The 21,222-nt window shown below is 42.4% G+C and overlaps 1 protein-coding gene across 1 annotated transcript in view; it reads left to right on the forward strand.

Moving 5' to 3' along the window:
* LOC142488604 (cytidine monophosphate-N-acetylneuraminic acid hydroxylase-like) overlaps positions 1-21,222 on the forward strand; it is a 158,901-nt gene that overhangs the window by 37,424 nt on the left and 100,255 nt on the right. The window contains exons 3-4 of the mRNA XM_075589053.1: positions 9,504-9,595; positions 20,907-21,016. Of these exons, the coding sequence (XP_075445168.1) occupies positions 9,504-9,595; positions 20,907-21,016 (202 nt within the window). The remainder of the gene's footprint in view (positions 1-9,503; positions 9,596-20,906; positions 21,017-21,222) is intronic.

Here is a 21,222-nt window from a genome sequence, read left to right on the forward strand (position 1 = left end):
TCTGTCTGATCGTGGCTTCTTTGAGGGCCCTTTGAATCCTCCTCCATGATTCTTGTAGGAAGTTGATTCTATTGTCCAAACAAACAACAATAATACCCACTACAAGCGCTAACCTACATCAAAGTGAACATGATAAACATACACAAATATGTGATTGATAGTCACCACTTGGGTGGTGGTGATTGAAGCTGCCAAGGGGACTATTAAAACAGACAATTCCAAACCTGTTAACAAAAAGTGCAAATACAAAATAAGAGTTCCCGGCGCTAGAATTAATGTCCAAGATACCGTAATCCAAATGAAATAGTCTCAGATGGGGGCTTCTTAGAATTGGTAGGTGGAATGTAGACAAAGTTCCAGGTAGGTGATAAGTTCCTTAACGATGTCCACAGTGATTCTGTAGAGACAGAAAAGAAACACACCAATTGCGCAGTATGCAACAGCTCTTGCCCCTAACCAGAACAATGGACATAGAAACCCCACTTACAAGATGTTAGCTTGTTCATACAGGGGAGAGAATCTGTACTGATGTCATCACTTCAACCCGATAGTTCACGGATCCCACGTGACCGACCGCTGTGATTCTTCCTTCCATACGGCAATTCGCACTCACAGGGAAAGCGGATACAGCATGCCCATGCAGGAAGGGAAGGTTGACACAGATGGTGTAATACGTAATACACTTTATTAATAAATTAAAAACACAAACTACCCACACTTACAATAAATGGGGGATAGTACTGTGACTCACGAATGCCGTCCGCAACCTGTCAACAGCCTGATCAGCAATTGGAGAGACCTACTGGATGTCAGTGCCTGCAACTCACGAACCGGTGACGTTAGCGGTGTAGCGGTGCAGGGCGCTCTCACAGCGTCAGGTTGACTATGGTATCAGGACCGGCTCAAAACACTAAGCTCCTCCTCCCTACGCCTTTCAATGAATCTGCGTCACTTCCTCAGGGGGTCTTGTGGCGATGACAATCCGCCTGGATTTTCTGTCTGAGCGTGGCTTTTTTGAGGGCCCTTTGAATCCTCCTCCATGATTCTTGTAGGAAGTTGATTCTATTGTCCGCTGCAGGGATCCCGGAAGAAGAGGAGGTGATGGGGAGGCATGCCGGATGGAACCCATAATTCATAAAAAAAATGGAGATTCCTGTGTGGACTCATTCTTTAAAGAGTTGTGAGCGAATTCTTCCCAGGGGAGCAGGTCCACCCAGTCGTCTTGGGCATCAGAAATGAAGCACCATAGATATTGCTCTAAGGTCTGGTTAGTTCTTTCGGTCTGTCCATTGGTCTGGGGATGGTATCCAGAGGAGAAGTGTAGGGAGATATCCATTTTTTGAGGAAATGAGCGCCAGAATTTAAAGATAAATGAGATCCACGGTCGGAGACTATGGTCAGTGATACTCCGTGGATGCGAAAAATTTCTATGATGAAGACATCCTCCAGGGTAGCGGAATTAGGTAGTCCTTTCAAAGGGATGAAATGCGATTGTTTCGAGAATCTGTCGACTATGACCAGAATGGTGTTCATTCCCATGGAGATGGACAGCTCAACAATAAAGTCCATAGACAAATGACTCTAGGGGCGATCCGGTATGGTGGGTAGAGGACGTAGAAGGCCCGGTGGTTTGAAGCGTGCTGATTTGTTTCGAGCGCAGGTGGAGCAAGATTTGTTAAATTCTTCAATGTCTTTTAACATGGTGGGCCACCAAAAGGTTCGTCTGATAATGTCTGTGGTTCTTCTGATACCAGGATGACCGGCAGATTTGGATGAATGAGCCCATTCTAAAATATTCTTGTGGAACTGTGGTGCGGAGTAAAAACAACCCTCCTGAACCTCTAGACCTCTAGGAATGTGTGTTTGAGTAGCCAAGATGTCGTCCAAGATGTCAAATGAATTGGCGGAAAGAATACATTTGGATGTACATTTGGATGTACATCCTCTGATTTGTCTTCTACTACGAATTGGCGGGACAGTGCATCAGCTTTCAAGTTTTTTGAGCCAGGAATAAAAGAATTCATATAGTTGAACCTTGAGAACAAAAGTGACCAGCAGGCCTGGCGGGCTCCAAGGCGTCGGGAGCTCTCTATGTAAAGCAAGTTTTTGTGGTCTGTGAGAATTGTGATTGGGTTGTCGGTGCCCTCAAGTAGATGTTCCCACTTTTGTAACGCGAGTTTAATCGCTTGAAGCTCCCGGTTACCTTTTGTCTCTCTCTCCCTCCCTGCTGTCTCTCCCCCTCTCCCTCCTTCCCTGCTGTCTCTCCACCTCCTCTCTGCTGTCTCTCTCCCTCACTCCCTGTCGTCTCCCTCCCTGCTGTCTCCCTCCCTGCTGTCTCCCTCCCTGCCTTCCTGCTGTTTCTCTCTCTCTGCCGTCTCTCTCTCCCTGCTGTCTCTCTCTCCCTGCCATCTCTCTCTCCCTGTCATCCCTCTCTCTCTTTCTCATCTTTCTCTCTCCCTGCTATTTCTCTCTCCCTTCGTCGTTTCTCTCTCTCTCTCTCTCTCTCTCTCTCTCTCTGCCGTTTCTCTCTTTCTGTCATTTCTCTCTCCCTGACGTTTCTATCCCTACCTCCCTGCAATTTCTCACAGCCTGTCTGCCTCCATGCTCTCTCTCTTCCTCCTGCTCCATGCCTCCCTGCTCTTTCTCTTCCTCCTGCTCCCTGCCATCCTGCTCTCTCTTCCTCCTGCTCCCTGCCTCCCTGCTGTCTCTCTCTTCCTGCTCTCTCTATTCCTGCCTCCCTGCTCTCTCTCTTCCTCCTGCTCCATGCCTCCCTGCTCTTTCTGTTCCTCCTGCTCCATGCCTCCCTGCTCTTTCTCTTCCTCCTGCTCCATGCCTCCCTGCTCTCTCTTCCTCCTGCTCCCTGCCACCCTGCTCTCTCTCTTCCTCCTGCTCCATGCCTCCCTGCTGTCTCTCTCTTCCTGCTCTCTCTATTCCTGCCTCACTGCTCTATCTCTTCCTTCTGCTCCCTGCCTCCCTGCTCTCTTTCTTCCTCCTGCTCCCTGTCTCCCAGCTCTCTCTCTTCCTCCTGCCTCCCTGCACTCTCTTTTCCCCCTGCCTCCCTACTCCCGCTCTCTTTTCCTCCTACTCCCTGCCTCCCTGCTCTCTCTTTTCCTTCTGCTCCCTGCCTCCATGCTCTCTTTCCTCCTGTCTCCAGCCTCCCTACTCTCACTCTCCCTGCTATCTGTCTTCCTGTTGTCTCTCTTCCTGCCTCCATGCTTTCTCCCTGCTTCCCTCCCTGCTGTCTCCCTCCCTCCGGCAGCCTGGATGACTTCTTAGATGCTCAAATATGAGCATCTCTATTTTCGGGTATCTATAATGATAGATGAAGGCTGCCAGATGGAGACAGCGCAGCACAGAGGGAGGGAGACTTGGACTGCTGTAAAGTAGTTTGCAGTCAGAAGATTAACACTGCAGGGGTCCCATCCAGAAGCAAGGACCCCCGCAGAGTTAATCATCTGTTTTGGCAAACCCCACACATTTTCCAATGACCCCCAAATGGGTCCAACCCATGGTTTACGCACCATTGATCTAGAGGAATGACAGGAGATCTGGGAACCAGCCTCTAAGAAGTCCATCTACAGATGTGGCAGCCGTTAATGCTCCCGTTGGTGCATTGCAGCAGGACATGCACATTGTAATGCATTATCCACGTGCAAAAAAGGGTCTGGGCTTCTGCGCTATTGCACAGTGGGTAGAATAACCTGCGCTACATCTGTATATCATTATTAAAGAAATTATATATAAGGTTGTATACAGATGGGACTGGACTCCTTCCAGGTTAATATTTCACCCATTTGTGGGGATGTACATTCCGAGGCTCGTTAATGTACATGTGGTTGTAATGTCCAAGAATAAAGCCTATACGAGTCAAGTCATATTAGTCTTCAACTAATTACAGATCTAACAAATGTTAAAGTTTCTCAAGCCCTCCTAATCATCCTACTGGGTAGCCTTATTCCAAATATCAGTAAATCAGAACTGTAATACTGTACATTTCACACATTTCAAATGCCATATGCTGTTCTATAGCAAAAGTATGGAAAGAAGCCGCCCCTCTATCTTATAAGCAAATGTGCTCTACAATATGGAAAGTTGCCTACCTAGAAAAACTGACGGCATTCCTACAAGATTCGCTATGGAAATGTGAGGCGACCATGAGGTCCATGCTTCTTACATTCAAACAATTTGATTCCTCACATATAACCCATCCCAGGCTCCCGGGATAATAGAGCTCATTACCTTAGAGAGATTATAGATGCCTCTTGGAGATCTCTCCATCCAAGCTTTACATCTTACACAGGTACCATGTAAATGAGCAAGAAACGTTTTTCTAAGGCTGTTAATCGTGCCTAAGATTTTCTGTAGGTAAAAATGATGAAGCCAAATTATAACACAGGACTCTCCCTCCCACCCACTTTACCTTTTTGATTACTTTTTCCCCTCTCTAATCCTTGTTATTGCATACGTTATAATATGGTTTACACGTGATTTAATGTTTCTTTCAAAAAACAAATAAACGGTAATTAAAATCAATAACCATAATCTTCTCAGGTATGACTGGACAAGCACAGTTGATCATAGCATTTTTTGTTTGACTTACATTAGTGGACTTTATTCTGTGATATAATTTTTTTTCTTTTGAATGCAGGTGATTTTAATTTTGCATATAGCCAATGTGCTTCTGCATGTCTCCTATGTGAGCTTTTCTTATACTGTATATGCAAGTATAGCTGCACTCAATATACCTATTGCCACCAATTAGTGGGAAAATCTAAAAAATATTTAATGCTCAGAATGTAATATGAATCATAATATATTGAAAGGAATACATGGAAATTTTGGGGTTAATTGTACATTCATATTGGATTGGTATTACGTCTACTTTATTTTAACGTTAACCACCATCCCTTCCTATCAAAGTAGCAACAACCATATACTGTACACCAACAACCATATATGTTGTTGATGCCTGCAAGGTTATTGGATACTGCTCACCCCATGAACCACAGGTCTCTGACATTTCACAGATATCTCCAGATTTCTGCTCAAGTTTGGTGCTCATGATCAGCTTTATTTTTCTCATAATGCATCTGTTTTAGAGAAATTAGCCTTTCAAGAGAGGAAATGTTTTGTCAAATTACAAGAATTGTTGAATGAGTTCTTGGATCTACATTCATGATAGTAAAATTCTGCTAAACTGTGAAAAAGGGAAACCCCTGTGCCAATGCTCTAGATATATTATGGAGACTGAAATGACTAAAAATAAAGTCCATGGCTGATATAAATGTCCATAGAATGCTTAAATAAGCTGCTTGACAGGAGATCGACACTGTTTGTATATTGCTTGTACTAAATACGCCCGTGCATGAATGGACTGAACATGCAGATAGAGGAGGGAGTGATAGGGGGAGAACCCCGCAGTTAAAGCCCAAACAGTGAGCTCTCACTAACGAAACACAAATCCCCACAGGAACCACTCGTCAGAATAATCCTGCTGTCACAAGGGCACTGGGGATGAAGGATAAAATGAAGGAATCGCGCAGACTCACATACTTGTCTCTCCATAGTCCCCGTAAACGGTCTCGCAGTGTCAGATAACTCCCGTCGGGGGCGTGCTCCAGCCAAAGCCGTCTTGAAGATGCTGTTATATCATTATTGGCTGCTTCTTATGCAAATTCAAGCTAATGATATACCAGTCCAGATGTATTTTGCACGTGGAATGACTCGTTTAATCAATATTTTTCCCAGAAGCAGCTACTAAAGAGTTCACTAGATCTACCTCCCGTCACTTTCACAAAGTACCAACAGGTACGAAACGCGTCAGAGCCGACTGTGGGGGTGTTATATTTCCAATAAATCTTTTTTTATGGCTACCTTTGTCCAGCTTCCTCGCCGGTATTTTTGCAGTGCTCCGCTTTTTTTCTTTTACCTGGAAATTCTGCTAAACCATTTGTCATTTCTCAGATCATTAAAACCAGAGTATAAAAGTAAGGGGCACCCTTTTAAAGTAATAAGTAAATGGGTAATCACATCAGAGACTATATGATTTTCGCCACATGCTGGTCCAAGTTCTATAGAAATACTGTAAGATAACCAAGGGGCACGCAACTTTCTGCGCAGCCCCCCTCTGCCTGCTCTCCCACAGTGTCGCACCCCCCTTTACCTTTAATCTGGCGTCAAATTATGCCGCGTTGCCATGGCGATGCATCGCCCGAACCGGCTGAATTCAGGTGAGTTACAGAAACCTCCTACCCCCCCCAAAAAAATCTCGCGCCCCCAATTTGCGCACCCCTGAGATAACCAATATATGCTAAAAATACTTTATCATGTACTACAGTATATTGGTTTTGTTTCCTTTAAAAAAAAAAAAAATGTGCCCAATTTGTATAGGACACAAACGTTCAGCATAATGACTCATACAATAAATGTTGGCATACTTTTCAAAGATATGCAATAGACATTAAGGAAGCAAAGTAAGCTACAGACTGCACACAGTTTGGAACACCCATGGGAACAATTGTTTTTTTTTTTTTTGCATTATCTTTTAATTGGAGATGTTCTAATCAAACATCTCATACATTTACATCTGTACACATGGTCCCATTGGTCATTGCATATACATTTGACTCTGTTTTTGCCTTTGTGTCCTTTGAGAAGGCGTGGCTCAGTGAGTAAAGACACTGACTGACACTGAGATTGTTGTAGCCTGGTTCAATTCCCAGTGTCGGTTCCTTGTGACCTTGGGCAAGTCACTTTATCTCCCTGTGCCTCAGGCACCAAAAACATAGATTGTAAACTCCGCAGGGCAGGGACCCGTGCCTGCAAAATGTCTCTGTCAAGCGCTGCGTAGAACTAGCAGCGCTATACAAGAACATGCTATTATTATTAGTACTTCTGTTCTTGTAAGTTCCAATATTTTTTTTAACTTTTTAACATAATAACATTTTGATTGGGTTAGTTGTGTTTTGTCAGCTTCTGGTACTTTCAGCCGTGTCTTACTTTTGACACCGCAGCGAACCGCGATTCAAATGAATTGTTTGATACAGTATATCCCGTCTTCTCCCCAACTACTGTCTGTCAGTCTTGATAACTCCCTGAACTTTTGTCTCTCCACCCTCCTGCTTGTCAGCTTGTTTGTCGGTTGTCTTTGCCTCCCTCACTTTAGATGCTGGGTTTGCTCTATCTCCCTCCTGACTCTCCTCGTGTCTATCTTCTTGTGTCTTCTAGATTGGATGCCCACTTGTATCCCTGTGTTTATATATGTCAGGGTTTAGTAACACATTTTTTATTAAGTTTTGGGGGAGTATCTAGCCTGGTCTGATCTGCCTATCTTTTCTTTGTTATTTTGTGGTTCTTTCCTGTTGCACCATATCTAGGGAATTACTAGTACGTGTTACCAACCATGCTGTGTATTGGAAATTGTTTTTACTTTTTATTTCTTGGGATAGTGTGGCAATGAAGTTCTCCCACATTTGGAACAATTTGCCTACCTTTATCTCTTTGTCTGTGGTTGCTTCTACCCAGTCCAATGTGTACAGCCAAATATTTTTTGAGGGTTGAGGGGGAAGGATGGGGGGTTATGGTGTATCCACTGGTGTAATATTATTTTCCTGGCAGCCATGGGATTAATTTGTCTCAATCTGTTGCTACGTTTAGGGTCTATTCCCTCGACCTCAGTTTCATTTATACAGTACTTGGTCTATGAAGTTAAAGATTGCATATTCTGGGCTTAATGTGTAGTTAGTGTGTAGTAGGTCTCTACTGAATATGTTAATTTGTGTCCAAAACGGCTGGATTACACAGCAGCTCCATAGGCAACTAAGCAGTCTGCATCCGGGTCCCCACTTTTACATTTTCTATCAGGGGTGAGTTTTGCTATCAGTCTGAATGTAGGAGTGGTGTAGGCTCTGTGCAAGATGTTGCAGTGCATTTTCTGATAGATTGAGGATGGGATAAGCTTGACTGACTTTTCAAATTGCCATAGAATATCTTCCACATTCATATTTAGGAAGTCTGCTAGCTATTTTCTAATTCCTGGTGTATTTCTGTCATATGGCTGTGTTTTTTTTCACGCATTCATATGCATAAAAATGTAAGAATTCTTTTGATCTTATTCAATTTTTGATACAAAGACCCTATACGTGTGAGCTTGATTAAGCAGAAATTCAGACATCTGGTAGCTATATAAGTCCTGGATAACTCTAGGTTTACTTACAGGTTGTAATTATGTTTTATTTTAGCTTTTAAGGAGCTGTAAAGAGAATGATATGCAACACACCTAACCTTTATTACTTCCGTAACACCTCTTCCCCCGTCCATCAGAAGAGGGCCACACCAAAGTGATCCAATCTTCATTCAGGTGTTGCTCAGTGTCTTTGTCACCTTGTTCTTAGGGTGCCAGCATTCATGCAGGACTGGTATGGTAAGCAATAAGAGAAGGGCGACAGGAACTTTTCTTTTAACTTTATTTACATGAACACATATAAACTTCTTACTTAGGGGTGCTCAGGCAGCAACCCCTCCCCCCCCAAGAGGCACATCTCTTTACAGTACTGTCAAGTGGCACTGCATTGCTCAAATGATGGCTGTTTCACCTCCACTGGGATCCCTAGGCAGGGTGCCCTCTTGCATAAGGAATTACACCCTATTCCCTCTGGCTGAAGCAAGGAGATTCTTACCCCCTAGTAATTCTAGGGTGATACTTAAGGATCCTTCTTTGGAGTACCTGTCCATCCCCTATGTGGTTGGAACATGCCTCGGCCCATATAGAGGGGCACTCTCTTTAGGATTGATACTTCCCTACCTGGAAAACAACAAAGTGACCCAAATACTAAAACATGTAGTTACAGACTAACAGGATTTACATTAAGTACAACCAGATCCCCCATCTTGGTCTCCTCCTTGGATCTGAACCTAGAATGTTTCATCCCGACTACATATACCCACTAGTGACATCACTAGTCACTATGCCTACTAGGGGAATGATGAGATATTCTATTTAGTAGCATTACTAAATGACATCACTAGGTGGGTGTGGCTAGGTTCTGCATAGTCATCCTATCCTGTGTGATAGATAGTGGCGATACATTGTAGCTATACCTGAAGTTAGCCCTTCAGGGCCCTTAAATAGTATTCCACAGGGGTGCTACACTTCCATATGGTTTTATAAGAATTAACTCTTTTGGACTTTACATATGTTTTTATGAAGTCTACTAAATTTTTATAGGTATCCATTGTGGTGCCGTTTTGGAGATTTTAAGAAGGAAACTCCTTTTATGGATATGTGCACCCCCCAAAATAAAGTCTATTTTTCATTTATTTTTTATGTTTCCATCTATACAATTTTGGATTGCTCCTAAACGTTCATGTACATGTATTTAATCATGCACTGGCTTTTGAAACTTCACAATACTCTTCTTTATGTACAGTATACTGTTGAGTTGCATGATAACTATTGCTGTCGTACCGTACATTCTGTTTGTGTTTTGTTTTGTTTAACTCAGGAGTGTACGCTGCACAAAGCACAACTGGAAGCTGGATGTGAGCACGATGAAATACATCAATCCCCCAGACAGCTTCTGCCAGGACGAGCTCGGTAATCCATTCACAAATGATTCATTCTCAAATATAATGCTTTACATGCTTGTTTAACCAAATCTCTGCCCGTTTTCAGTGCTTCTCTTTTTTTGATCTGTTTGTTTTGATGATGAACGGTTTTTAACGCAGGCACTGAAAGTCGAAATGCTTATACTAGGCTTCCTTCCTTTTGGTAACTTCTCATTACTCGACCTGAAGTCTTCTGAAGGTAAATAATACTAATAGGGTATAGAACCAAGTGGCCAAAGAAAACAATAAAGCAATTAACTCCATATTTCCTGAGTAGTTCTAGTTACCAGTCCCCCCCCCCACTAAATCACATAAAAATGGTTAAAGAAGAGTATTCCATTATTATGAGCATTGGAGTTTCATATATTTCATATATTTTGGGGTTGTTTTCTATATAGCTGACTTTGCGTCAGCTTGTGGTCTTGGTCCCTATGGGGACTCCGCCAATTAGTTTTGGGAATTTAACCCGTAGGCATGGGTTAAAATGTATGGTCGATGGTTACATACATCGATGGAGGAATGCGTGTTTGCTGTGGGTAAAATTGTAGGTTTTGAGAAAATTAAATCAGCTTCCCCAATGAATAAAGCTGTAGTAGTTTTTCTGAGTAGTACTGTACTGTACTTGTACATTCAGTTGTTGAGCAAGGGTTACAGATTAATGACTGTTTGTTTAATGTTCTGCCTTTATCCAGTCCATCAGTTAAAGTTACTCGGTCTAATGTTCCCACATTTCTAAGTAGTGAGCGGTTAATGCAGGATTTATCTTGCTATGGTAGAATTATTTCTTCTATTCCTTTGGGGTGCAAAAAAGCTGAAATGAAACATGTTATGTCTTTCAGGAGGCAGGTGTTTATGATTTTAAATCAATCTGTGAAAAGTTTAGACCTGGTTTTGAAACATAACATTGAGGGCCTTGATTATGTGATGTATGCGAGCACTGAGTCAATGAAGTGCTTTGAGTGTGGGGAAATAGAGTGCTTGCCCTATTTTGAATATTATAAAAGGTCAGAGAAAGAATGGTACTAGTCACAAAAAAGATGCGGGTGAGGAGAAAGCAGAGGCTGCTGCTTCAGCGCAGAGTGAGGAGGATACTGTGGCAGGTGAGAAAGCAGAGGCTGCTGCTTCTGGGCAGAGTGAGGAGGATGCTGTGGCAGGTGAGAAAGCAGAGGCTGCTGCTTCAGCGCAGAGTGAGGAGGATACTGTGGCAGGTGAGAAAGCAGAGGCTGCTGCTTCTGGGCAGAGTGAGGAGGATACTGTGGCAGGTGAGAAGGCAGAGGCTGCTGCTTCAGCGCAGAGTGAGGAGGATACTGTGGCAGGTGAGAAAGCAGAGGCTGCTGCTTCTGGGCAGAGTGAGGAGGATACTGTGGCAGGTGAGAAAGCAGAGGCTGCTGCTTCTGGGCAGAGTGAGGAGGATACTGTGGCAGGTGAGAAGGCAGAGGCTGCTGCTTCAGCGCAGAGTGAGGAGGATACTGTGGCAGGTGAGAAAGCAGAGGCTGCTGCTTCTGGGCAGAGTGAGGAGGATGCTGTGGCAGGTGAGAAAGCAGAGGCTGCTGCTTCAGCGCAGAGTGAGGAGGATACTGTGGCAGGTGAGAAAGCAGAGGCTGCTGCTTCAGCGCAGAGTGAGGAGGATACTGTGGCAGGTGAGAAAGCAGAGGCTGCTGCTTCAGCGCAGAGTGAGGAGGATACTGTGGCAGGTGAGAAAGCAGAGGCTGCTGCTTCTGGGCAGAGTGAGGAGGATACTGTGGCAGGTGAGAAAGCAGAGGCTGCTGCTTCTGGGCAGAGTGAGGAGGATACTGTGGCAGGTGAGAAGGCAGAGGCTGCTGCTTCAGCGCAGAGTGAGGAGGATACTGTGGCAGGTGAGAAAGCAGAGGCTGCTGCTTCTGGGCAGAGTGAGGAGGATACTGTGGCAGGTGAGAAGGCAGAGGCTGCTGCTTCAGCGCAGAGTGAGGAGGATACTGTGGCAGGTGAGAAAGCAGAGGCTGCTGCTTCTGGGCAGAGTGAGGAGGATACTGTGGCAGGTGAGAAAGCAGAGGCTGCTGCTTGTGGGCAGAGTGAGGAGGATGCTGTGGCAGGTGAGAAGGCAGAGGCTGCTGCTTCAGCGCAGAGTGAGGAGGATGCTGTGGAAGATGTACAGATTGCTGTTATTGCACACAGTGAGGTGGACACCGTGGAAGGTGCCACGGCGCAGACTGCTGTTACAGGGCAGCATGGAAAAGACATTGAAAAAATGGCGTGTGAAAAAGCACGGACTGGTGCAAGAGGGCAGCATGCAGCTGACTGTGAGGACATGGAGTGTGAAAAGACTAGCAAATAGAGAGTTTTGGAACTTGAGGAAGATGAAAGAATTCTCGAGGTAACTAAAAGTACTGTTCTGAACGCTGAAGTTGCTGAGGCCACCTTTTCAGATGAGTCTGGGCCAACGGGGAATTGTTTTTCTAAAACAGTGAATGTTTTAACTGATAATCTGCCTGAAAATGCTTTGAGAATGGAGGAAAATTCAAACCCTCTAGTTTTGCTCTTCGGCCCTGCATTGGTGTGGAGGAAAGATCTAAATTGGACACTAAGCCTTGTCTGTTTGCACAGCCCAGTCCTCCAGTAAGTCTGTCTGCAGGATCAAATGAATCAAATGCTTCAAAAATAGTTTTTGTGGGAGCAGAAAGTGACGTGTCCGAGTCTTCGGACGATGAAGAATATGAGTATGCTACTGATAACTCACAGCTTTCCGACCTTCCCTCTAGTCAGGCCTTTAAGGGCTCTCAGTATAGTCTGACTGAGATTAAGGATTTCCTTAACCAGACTAAGGGCAGGCTTCTCTGATAGATATTGATAAACAAAAACGGTATCGTTTAAATAAGTTATTCCATAAGGTAAAAAAACGATTTTTTTTGAATTACGAAAGAATCATGGCTATTTTGGATTTCATTTTTTTTTTTGTTATTGTCGGTTTTTGCTCACTGTGTGTTTTTTCTTCTTTTGCAATGCAAATTCTCCAAATTGGGACATTTAAATATTAATGGTGGCAGAGATTTTAATAAGAGAGCAACTTTGTTTGAGTATTTTACTCAAAAAAAAGTTAAATGTTCTTTGTTTTGCAAGAGACACACTCTGATGATAACAATTAGCCTGATTGGGTTAAGGAGTGGAAAGGGGAGGCTGTTCACAGTCATGGTACAAACAGAAGTGCAGGAGTGGCTGTTTTAGGAAGTGTTGTATACATACATTAATAATTATTTGCTACTTCCTAAATAGAGACCATATGTCATTAGCAAAAGACACTTTTGAAAAAATACTGTGTCTGCACACAAATTTTAAAACTTTTATTTTTAACATACAGTATAACACTCAAAAATTAATTCTTTAAAAAAAAAATTATTAAAAAGATCCAAATTTATACTGCATGGTTATTTTGTACTTAATGTAATGGGCAATTTGTCCTTAGACTATAATTAGTCACTTTGAAGCCTTGCTAGAAGTATTTAAATTAGATGCTTTAAATAGTAAGCGTTGTATTTTCTGGTGGTTTGCTTGTTGTTTGCAACCAACATTTAATTAGATACAATTTAATCAAAGCAATTTTTAGCCAGGGGTACACAGACAGAATTTACCCAATGAATACAGTATGTAACAATGTTGTGGCAATACTGGAGGTTTAGAGCAATTGCATGATTGCAACATTATGGTTATTTTGTACTTAATGTAATAGGTAATTGGTCCTTTGACTATGATTACTCACTTTGGGGGCTTGCTAGAGGTATTTAAATTAGCCACTCTAGTAAGCGTTGTATCTTCTGGTTGCTTGCTTGTTGTTAGCAACCAACATTTAATTGGATACAATTGAATCAAAGCACGTTTTAGCCAAGAGAACATAGACAGAATTTACCCATTGAAGATGTAACAATGTTTGGGGTTTAAATGAACTGTGTAATTTATGTACACTCAATTTGGCAGCTTTCAAATAGAAATAGACGCCCTGTCTGATATTTGAAAGTCTAACCCTTGATAGGGCAGCATTGATAGGATAAGTTCTATATGTGTGACCAATTACAATTAATCACTAACACTAGGCGTAGATAGTGCTCAAAGCTTAATTGAAAGTGTAAGCTAATTCGAGCCATAGTTAGTCCCAACGTATTAACTCGTTTCCAGTTGAACACATTTTTAAAGTGTAGTACTTCCAGATAATACAGTACTCAGAATGGAAGCCGTTGTATCATACACTTGGTGTTTAAAGACATACTGAAAACTTAATTGTAGATATAGGCCTATATCAACCTTTGCAGAGATAACACACTCACTACAGCTTTCAATAGAGCATAGTTACGAGATAGATACGCCGTTGCAATGTAATGCTCTGTGTAGTGATTATAGTTGCAATACTTTGCTGTACACTGTATCCGAGTCTTTTGAAAGAAACCATTCAAGGCCGCCAGCTGAAATCATGGGGCCCAGGACAAATGAAAGGAGCAGGTGCCACCCCCGCCCCCGAACACATAGCGCACCTACCACGGAAAAATATTTTTTAGCGCGCAACTTTTACTTAACTGTTTTCTCCTTATTGTAATATGGGAAAAAACATTACAATGCAATCTGTTTATTTTAATATTTTCAACAAAAGACAGGTCACTGCCTGCCTGGGTGGGTTACTGACTGACTGCCTGGGTGGGTGGCTGACTGCCTGCCTGGGTGAGTGACTGCCTGCCTGGGTGAGTGACTGCCTGGGTGAGAGGGTGACTGACTGCCTGGGTGGGTGACTGCCTGCCTGGGTGAGTGACTGCCTGGGTGGGAGGGTGACTGACTGCCACTAACTGCCTGGGTGGGTGACTGAGGTGGTGGGTGACTGGGTGGGTGAGTGACTGGGTGGGTGAGTGAGTGGGTGATTGCCTGCCTGGGTGGGTTACTTACTGCCTGGGTGGGTGACTGATTACCTGGGTGACTGACTGACTACCTGGGTGACTGACTGACTGTCTGGGTGACTGACTGACTACCTGGGTGACAGATTGACTGCCTGGGGGACTGATTGACTGCCTGGGTGACTGGGTGGGTGGGGGACTGAGTGACTGGGTGACTGACTGCCTGTCTGCGTGACTGACTGCCTGTCTGGGTGACTGACTGCCTGTCTGGGTGACTGACTGCCTGGATGGGTGACTGCCTGGGTGGGTGGGTGACTGCCTGGGTGGGTGGGTGACTGCCTGGGTGGGTGACTGAGTGGGTGGGCGAGTGACTAAGTGGGTAGGCGAGTGACTGAGTGAGTGACTGGGTAACTGGGTGAGTGACTGGTTGAGTGACTGGGTGGGTGGGTGACTGAGTGGGTGGGTGACTGGGTGACTGAGCGACAGGGTGGGTGGGTGATTAAGTGGGTGGGTGACTGAATGACTGCCTGGGTGGGTGGGTGACTGAGTGACAGGGTGGGTGGGTGATTGAGTGGGTGGGTGACTGGGTGGGAGACTGGGTGGGTGACTGACTGTGTAACTTGGTGGGTGACTGGGTAACTGGGTGAGTGACTGGGTAACTGGGTGAGTGACTGGGCGGGTGGGTGAGTGACTAGGATGGTGGGTTGGTTGGTGACTGAATGACTGCATGGGTGGGTGAGTTTGGGTGGGTGACTGGGTCACTGCCTGGGTGGGTGAGTTGGGTAAGTGAGTGGGTGACTGCCTGGCAGGGTGAGGTTAGTGGGTGACTGAGTGACTGCCTGGGTTGGTGAGTTTTGACTGAGTGAATGCCTGGGTGGGTGAGTGATTGCCTGGGTGGGTGACTAACTCACGGGGCCCGGGACGCCAACAGCGGCAGACACCCCTGTTGGCAGCCCTGAAACCATGGCATCAGTTATAACCACAATTTTCACATAATTTGCGAGATATAATCATGTAATTCTAAACCTCCAGTATTGCCACAACATTGTTAGATCTTCATTGGGTAAATTCTGTCTGTGTACCCCTGGCTATAAGGTGCTTTGATTAAATTGTATCTAATTAAATGTTGGTTGCTAACAATAAGGCAGCCACCAGAAGATACACTGTTCACTATTTAGAGCGACTAATTTAAATACCTCTAGCAAGCCCTCAAAGGGACTAATTATAGTCCAAGAACAAATTGCCTATTATATTAAGTACAAAATAACCATGCAGCATACATTTAGATCTTTTAAATTATTTTTTTAAATAAAATTATATGTTATAAATAAAATTTAAAAATTTGTGTGCAGACACGGTTTTTTTCAAAAGTGTCTTTTGCTAATTACATATAGTCTCTATGGTATTTAGGAAGTAGCAAATAATTATTAATGTATTTATACAACACTTCCTAAAATTTTACTCTAATTACCCTTTCAAAGTGTCTATCATTATTAATGGCTGTCACAACAAAATACTGCTATTAAATAAACTACTGTACAGTGGAAATAACACTATAAAAGCCTGTCATTATTTGAAAGAGTGCACCCACATAAAGGGATATTCTTTATGTTTGTATGTCTTTATATCCAATATTCAAAGTCTCTGTCTGGATACTATTAACCATGGGGTCCCACCACTCTCAGTACAGAGCAAGTGTTTCTCCTCTCTCCCATATTGTGTAGCTGCATTCGACCTACTTATTTCCAGCACTAGTTTAAGGAACGGAAGTTGACCCAGTACAGAGACCCTGGACAGGTTTCCCAAGTTGATGTGTTGTGCCAAAGCCCCTCACCCAGATTCTTTCATTCATACTATGTTCCCTGTTGGTGGATGGAGTCAGTATCAGTAATAGTTCCCAATTCTTTCTTCTAAAAGAGGATGAATCTTCAGATACCGGTAGTAGTGTACTGTGCAATCACACCTATTATTGTTTTTCTAAAGCAGCATATTCATTTTCGGAAGAACGAGCACCTGCTGTATCAGTAACTGATGATCTGATATTATTTTTCTTTATTTCTTTTTTCTTTTGTGAAACAAATTGAATTTTAATATAGTAACAAAATACCATGATACCAGACTTTCAACTAATAAAGTAGATACATACATTGTAACAACACTGGCTAAAACTGAGTAACATATAGGAATGAAAGAAGATGCTACTGTATAGCATTAATATATTTAAACATATTTTTTCAAATGTCCATTAGGATCAGTTCTGAGTCTGCACCATACTATAACAGGGAGCAGCTTGCATGTAATAGTACAGTGAGAGACTGCCATAGAGCAGAAAGATCATCCACAAAGTGACAATATCGTCTACAGTATTCCACTCTATAGATATAATACATCTGAATCCTCATTTTTACGTTGACAGTGTACAAAAGCTGCAAAAGGAAGAACAATACTGGCAATATTAAACCTTAGCCCCAAAAAGATTACAATCTATTTTTTGCCCACAGGTACAGACAGATGAAATGATGATATATCCGAATCAGGCCTGATGTGCTTAAGGGATACAGAAACATATGTTCTCTCTTTTATAGTCCTCCATCTCTATGCATTTTAGTGCACTGTACTATTTTGAGCGATTTGTCCTATCCATCTTATTGAAATGTGAATGTTTAATAATTTGAATATTAGGCCCATATGTATCAAGGCAGAAGTGGTGCAATGCTGGGGAAGAAAATATGCACAAGATGTATTAAAGATAAACATACCATTGAAACTAAAATGATTTTCTTACATACATGTAGAGCACCGATTTTGCCTTGATACTTGATATTTGTCAAGATTCCATCCCGCACTACTTCTTATAGACATATAGGGTTGCACAGAGGAGCCAAGTTCAGGCCCAGGACTGCTAAGAAGTAGAATTTTCCATGAAGCCAGCGGCCTTCTTAGTTTAGGGTTTATAAACCCCCACCCAGTCTGCTAGTTCTTTGCTTGTCAACTTTTTCTTCACAGAGCAATAGTCTGGCTATACTCTCATCCCTTGCACTTCGTCTTTCCCTGGTTACCTTTACCTGTTGTAGTATAGTAACAAAATACCATTATACCAGACTTTCAACTAATAAAATAGATAAATACATTGTAACAACACTGGCTAAAACTGAGTAACATATAGGAATGAAAGAAGATGCTATAGCATTAATACATTTAAACATATTTTTTCAAATGTCAATAAAGATCAGTTCTGAGTCTGCACCATACTATAAGTGGGAGCAACTTGCATGTAATACAGATTTTACGTGTCCTTGTTGTTTTTTGGCTTGTTATTCCCATTGCATTTCTTGCCACCTGTTATTTTGTGTTCCCCTGGCCACCATTACTTTCGTATGTAGCTCTGCAGACCTTGCAGATAACTTTAGTTTTGTCTGGTACTCCTATTCCACTTTTTGCCCCCCTGCTGGTCCCAGGCACATCCCTCTGGGCAGTCCCCACAGCCTCTTGGCCTCAATCTGTGGGCTCTGGAACAGGAGGCCAGACCAAAATCTCTCTCCCCTCTCCTGGGAAAAATCAACCTATCAGTGTAAGCAATCTCCCTGTGTGCTGTGCTCTGTCTGCCATTTTCACCTCTTGTTCAATAAGAAGTGCTGTGTGTTGATTAGTTGCAGCTGCTTCTAGCTTCTCCAAGGGAGGTTAACTCCCAGTAGGTTGGAAAGCACACTAGCTGCACCACTCCAGACTAGACAGTGACTGTATCACAAAAGTTATATGATTTTTATTTAGTCTAAAAAGCTGTGGATTAGCTCTGGGATTTGTGTATTATCCTGTCACATGACCCTATTGACGTTTGAGTCCTTATTGATCTTGGAGGTACCGGGAACTTATTTGGCAAATCCTTTAGGCACCACAAAAACAGGATTAAATTGTCAAAGCAGAATCCTTACTTCGGGTCCTCTGAAGTGGTATACTCCTCTGTTGAAAATTTTCTGCAGTAACGGACATTCGAAAATCCTACAGTTTGATCTCATTGATGCGCAACAGCTTGTTATTCTCCTACGTATGCCCTGGTTGACGTAACATAATCCAACCATTGACTGGGAGACAAATTCTGTGAAGTTCTTGTCCACTTTTTGTCAGATCAGTGTTTCGCAGAATCACCCGAGAAACAATAGGTGCATAAGGCAGTCTGTCTTTGGTCTGGAATTTCAGAGAGCCACTGTACAAGTGCCTTCTATGACTCATTACCAGAGATATATCAAGGTTTTAAAGTAGTTTTCAATCAAAAGAATGCCAAATCCCTGCCCCCTTGCCCTTTTTATTGCCAAATTGATGCAGAATCCGACACTAATATTCTTTGCAGCAGAATGTATGCACAGAATGGGAGATCGTGTATGAGTAACATTGAAGGGCAAAAGTTGAAAGCGAGCGATATGGAAGGGAAACACCTTGGTTCTTGAGGACCTTTTGCTTCATCAGCAGATAAAATTGATGAAAATAGTGACATTTCAGATGATGATCTAAGAGCTTTTATCTGCATAGTTTCAACTCAAACAACAAAGATGAACTTTTAGAATTTATTGTTCACCGTGAACGTAATTCACCAAGATCAAGGAAGAAAATGGACTTTGACACACCTGAGTCTGAATATGATAATATATTTTCCTGTAAAAGCAGTAAAAATGTTACAACAAAGATTTAGTTATCAAATGAGTTTATTTCAAGTGCACACAGCGGAGACAGCTTGAAAGCAAAAAGCTCTCCCCCCGATAACACGGTATGGCATATATTTATACCCTAAAACCTAAAGCTCCACCCCTTTATGGGGGGGGGGGCTTGCACGTCACTAAATATTACCTCATTTTGTAATATATAAACATACTAAAGCTGATGCCATTTAGTAATACATAATAATACTGAATAACTGTATGTAAGCTAAAAATCATTATGGGGTTAAATGTGATGTCAGTTCTGCCACTTGGCACATTTTTGAGAAACAGTTTATCTTAGACTACTAACGAGGCTTTCTCATAATATCTGGCCTGTTTACACTTTCAATTTGAAGCTGATTGGATGAGGAAAGATCAATAAAGTCAGCTAGGAGCGAAAACATTCCATTCTCTCTTTCACACAGATTTCTTCACATAGAAAGATGACATTAAAATTCACAAAGACAAGATGGCAGACTAAAAATAGTTAAACAAAATGGCTGCTTTGACCCTAATGCTGTTACGTCAGACCCCCTAATGTCTCAACTTCATCAATGCTCACAATGTTTTTGATGCTAATGAACATTATATTCAATTAGAAGAGCAAGACGACAACAGATTGAATTTCAATAATCGTGCTGATAACCACAGGCAACTAAAGATAAACCTCCCCGAGCCTGAGGTCTCAGACTCTAGTCCTGAGTATGAGGTTCAGGACATCCAAGATTCCATTAATTAATTATTTTATTTGGTGGATTTGATAGGTTAGAGGCCAAAGGAAAGAACATGGGAACTGGCCACTCTGGTTCCTAACCACAACTTCATCTCTAGTTTTCACAATAGACACACAGAAAAGCCTGTTAGTAGGGGGAGGCCTAAAAGCAGGAGTACAGTCAAGATTCCCTCCCGCAGTATTTCCTGGAGACCTAGAGAGGGCACACAGAGGAGTCAAGTTCAGGCCCAGGACTGGTAAGAACTAGAATTTTCCAGGATGCCAGCGTCCATCTTAGGTTAGGGTTTATAAACCCCAACCAGTCGGATAGTTATTTATTTGTCAACTTTTTGTTCAAAGAGCTGCAGTGCCTATACTCTGGTCCCTTGTACTTTGTCTGTCCCTGTTTACCTTTACCTGGCTTCTTGTTTTGCTGAACTTACAGGTACTTTCTTGTTTTTGTTTTGATATTCACATTGGACTTCTTGAGACCTTCCGCTTCTCTGATTGTCTCTAGCTACCATAGTTTTTTGGTGTAGCTGTGCACATTTTGCAGATTCCATTTTGTTGTCCCAGCTTTATTACTTTAGTGTGAACATTAAAGACTATCAGTTATTACTTATTCTGGTCTCTTGTATTTTGTGAGATTCCATGTTATCTCAGAGGGTTCCAAACATCTGATACCTTTAATCTTTAAAGCGACCATCGTACATCGTACATTTTCCATAAGCTGCACAAAAGACTACATCGAATTAGCGCTTTTCATAGTTTCAGAATGAGTCATAAAAGTATGTTTTTTTACATCTTAATTTTATCTTTTACTATGCTGCATAAGTTGGATGCATTGTTATAAAGGCTGACTGTTTCCTATATTTGAAGTTTACTATAATTTACTAATTGAACATACTTCTAGAGTTTAGTGAATCTAGAACTCGGATAATAACCATAAAGTGTACATGCTTTGTAGTACTTAAATCCTTATGGAAAAATATGCTAATTTATAATGCACAAATCAATATTATTTTCTGCATGACTGTGTTGCAGTCATTGAAAGAGATGAAGAAAATGGCCTTTCACTTGTTGAGCTGAATCCTCCAAACCCATGGGACACTGATCCTCAAACGGCACAGAATTTAGAAGTTGGGGAGGTGCAGGTAAGATTTTTATAATGAAACGCACACTAATCACTGCAATGTGTACAATTATTCACAGAATAATGATATTCTGATACCTTTCTATTGTAGCCAATTTTGTCTTTGCATTAAAGGAATCACAAGAATAGTAACACTTTACAGTAAAATCTTAGTGTTGGGCTGTCCATGTTACAGTGGTATGATTGGAATGTCTGTAATTTATTCAT

This window comes from Ascaphus truei, chromosome 2 (assembly GCF_040206685.1).
Source record: "Ascaphus truei isolate aAscTru1 chromosome 2, aAscTru1.hap1, whole genome shotgun sequence".
Classification (NCBI taxonomy): Eukaryota; Metazoa; Chordata; class Amphibia; order Anura; family Ascaphidae; genus Ascaphus; species Ascaphus truei.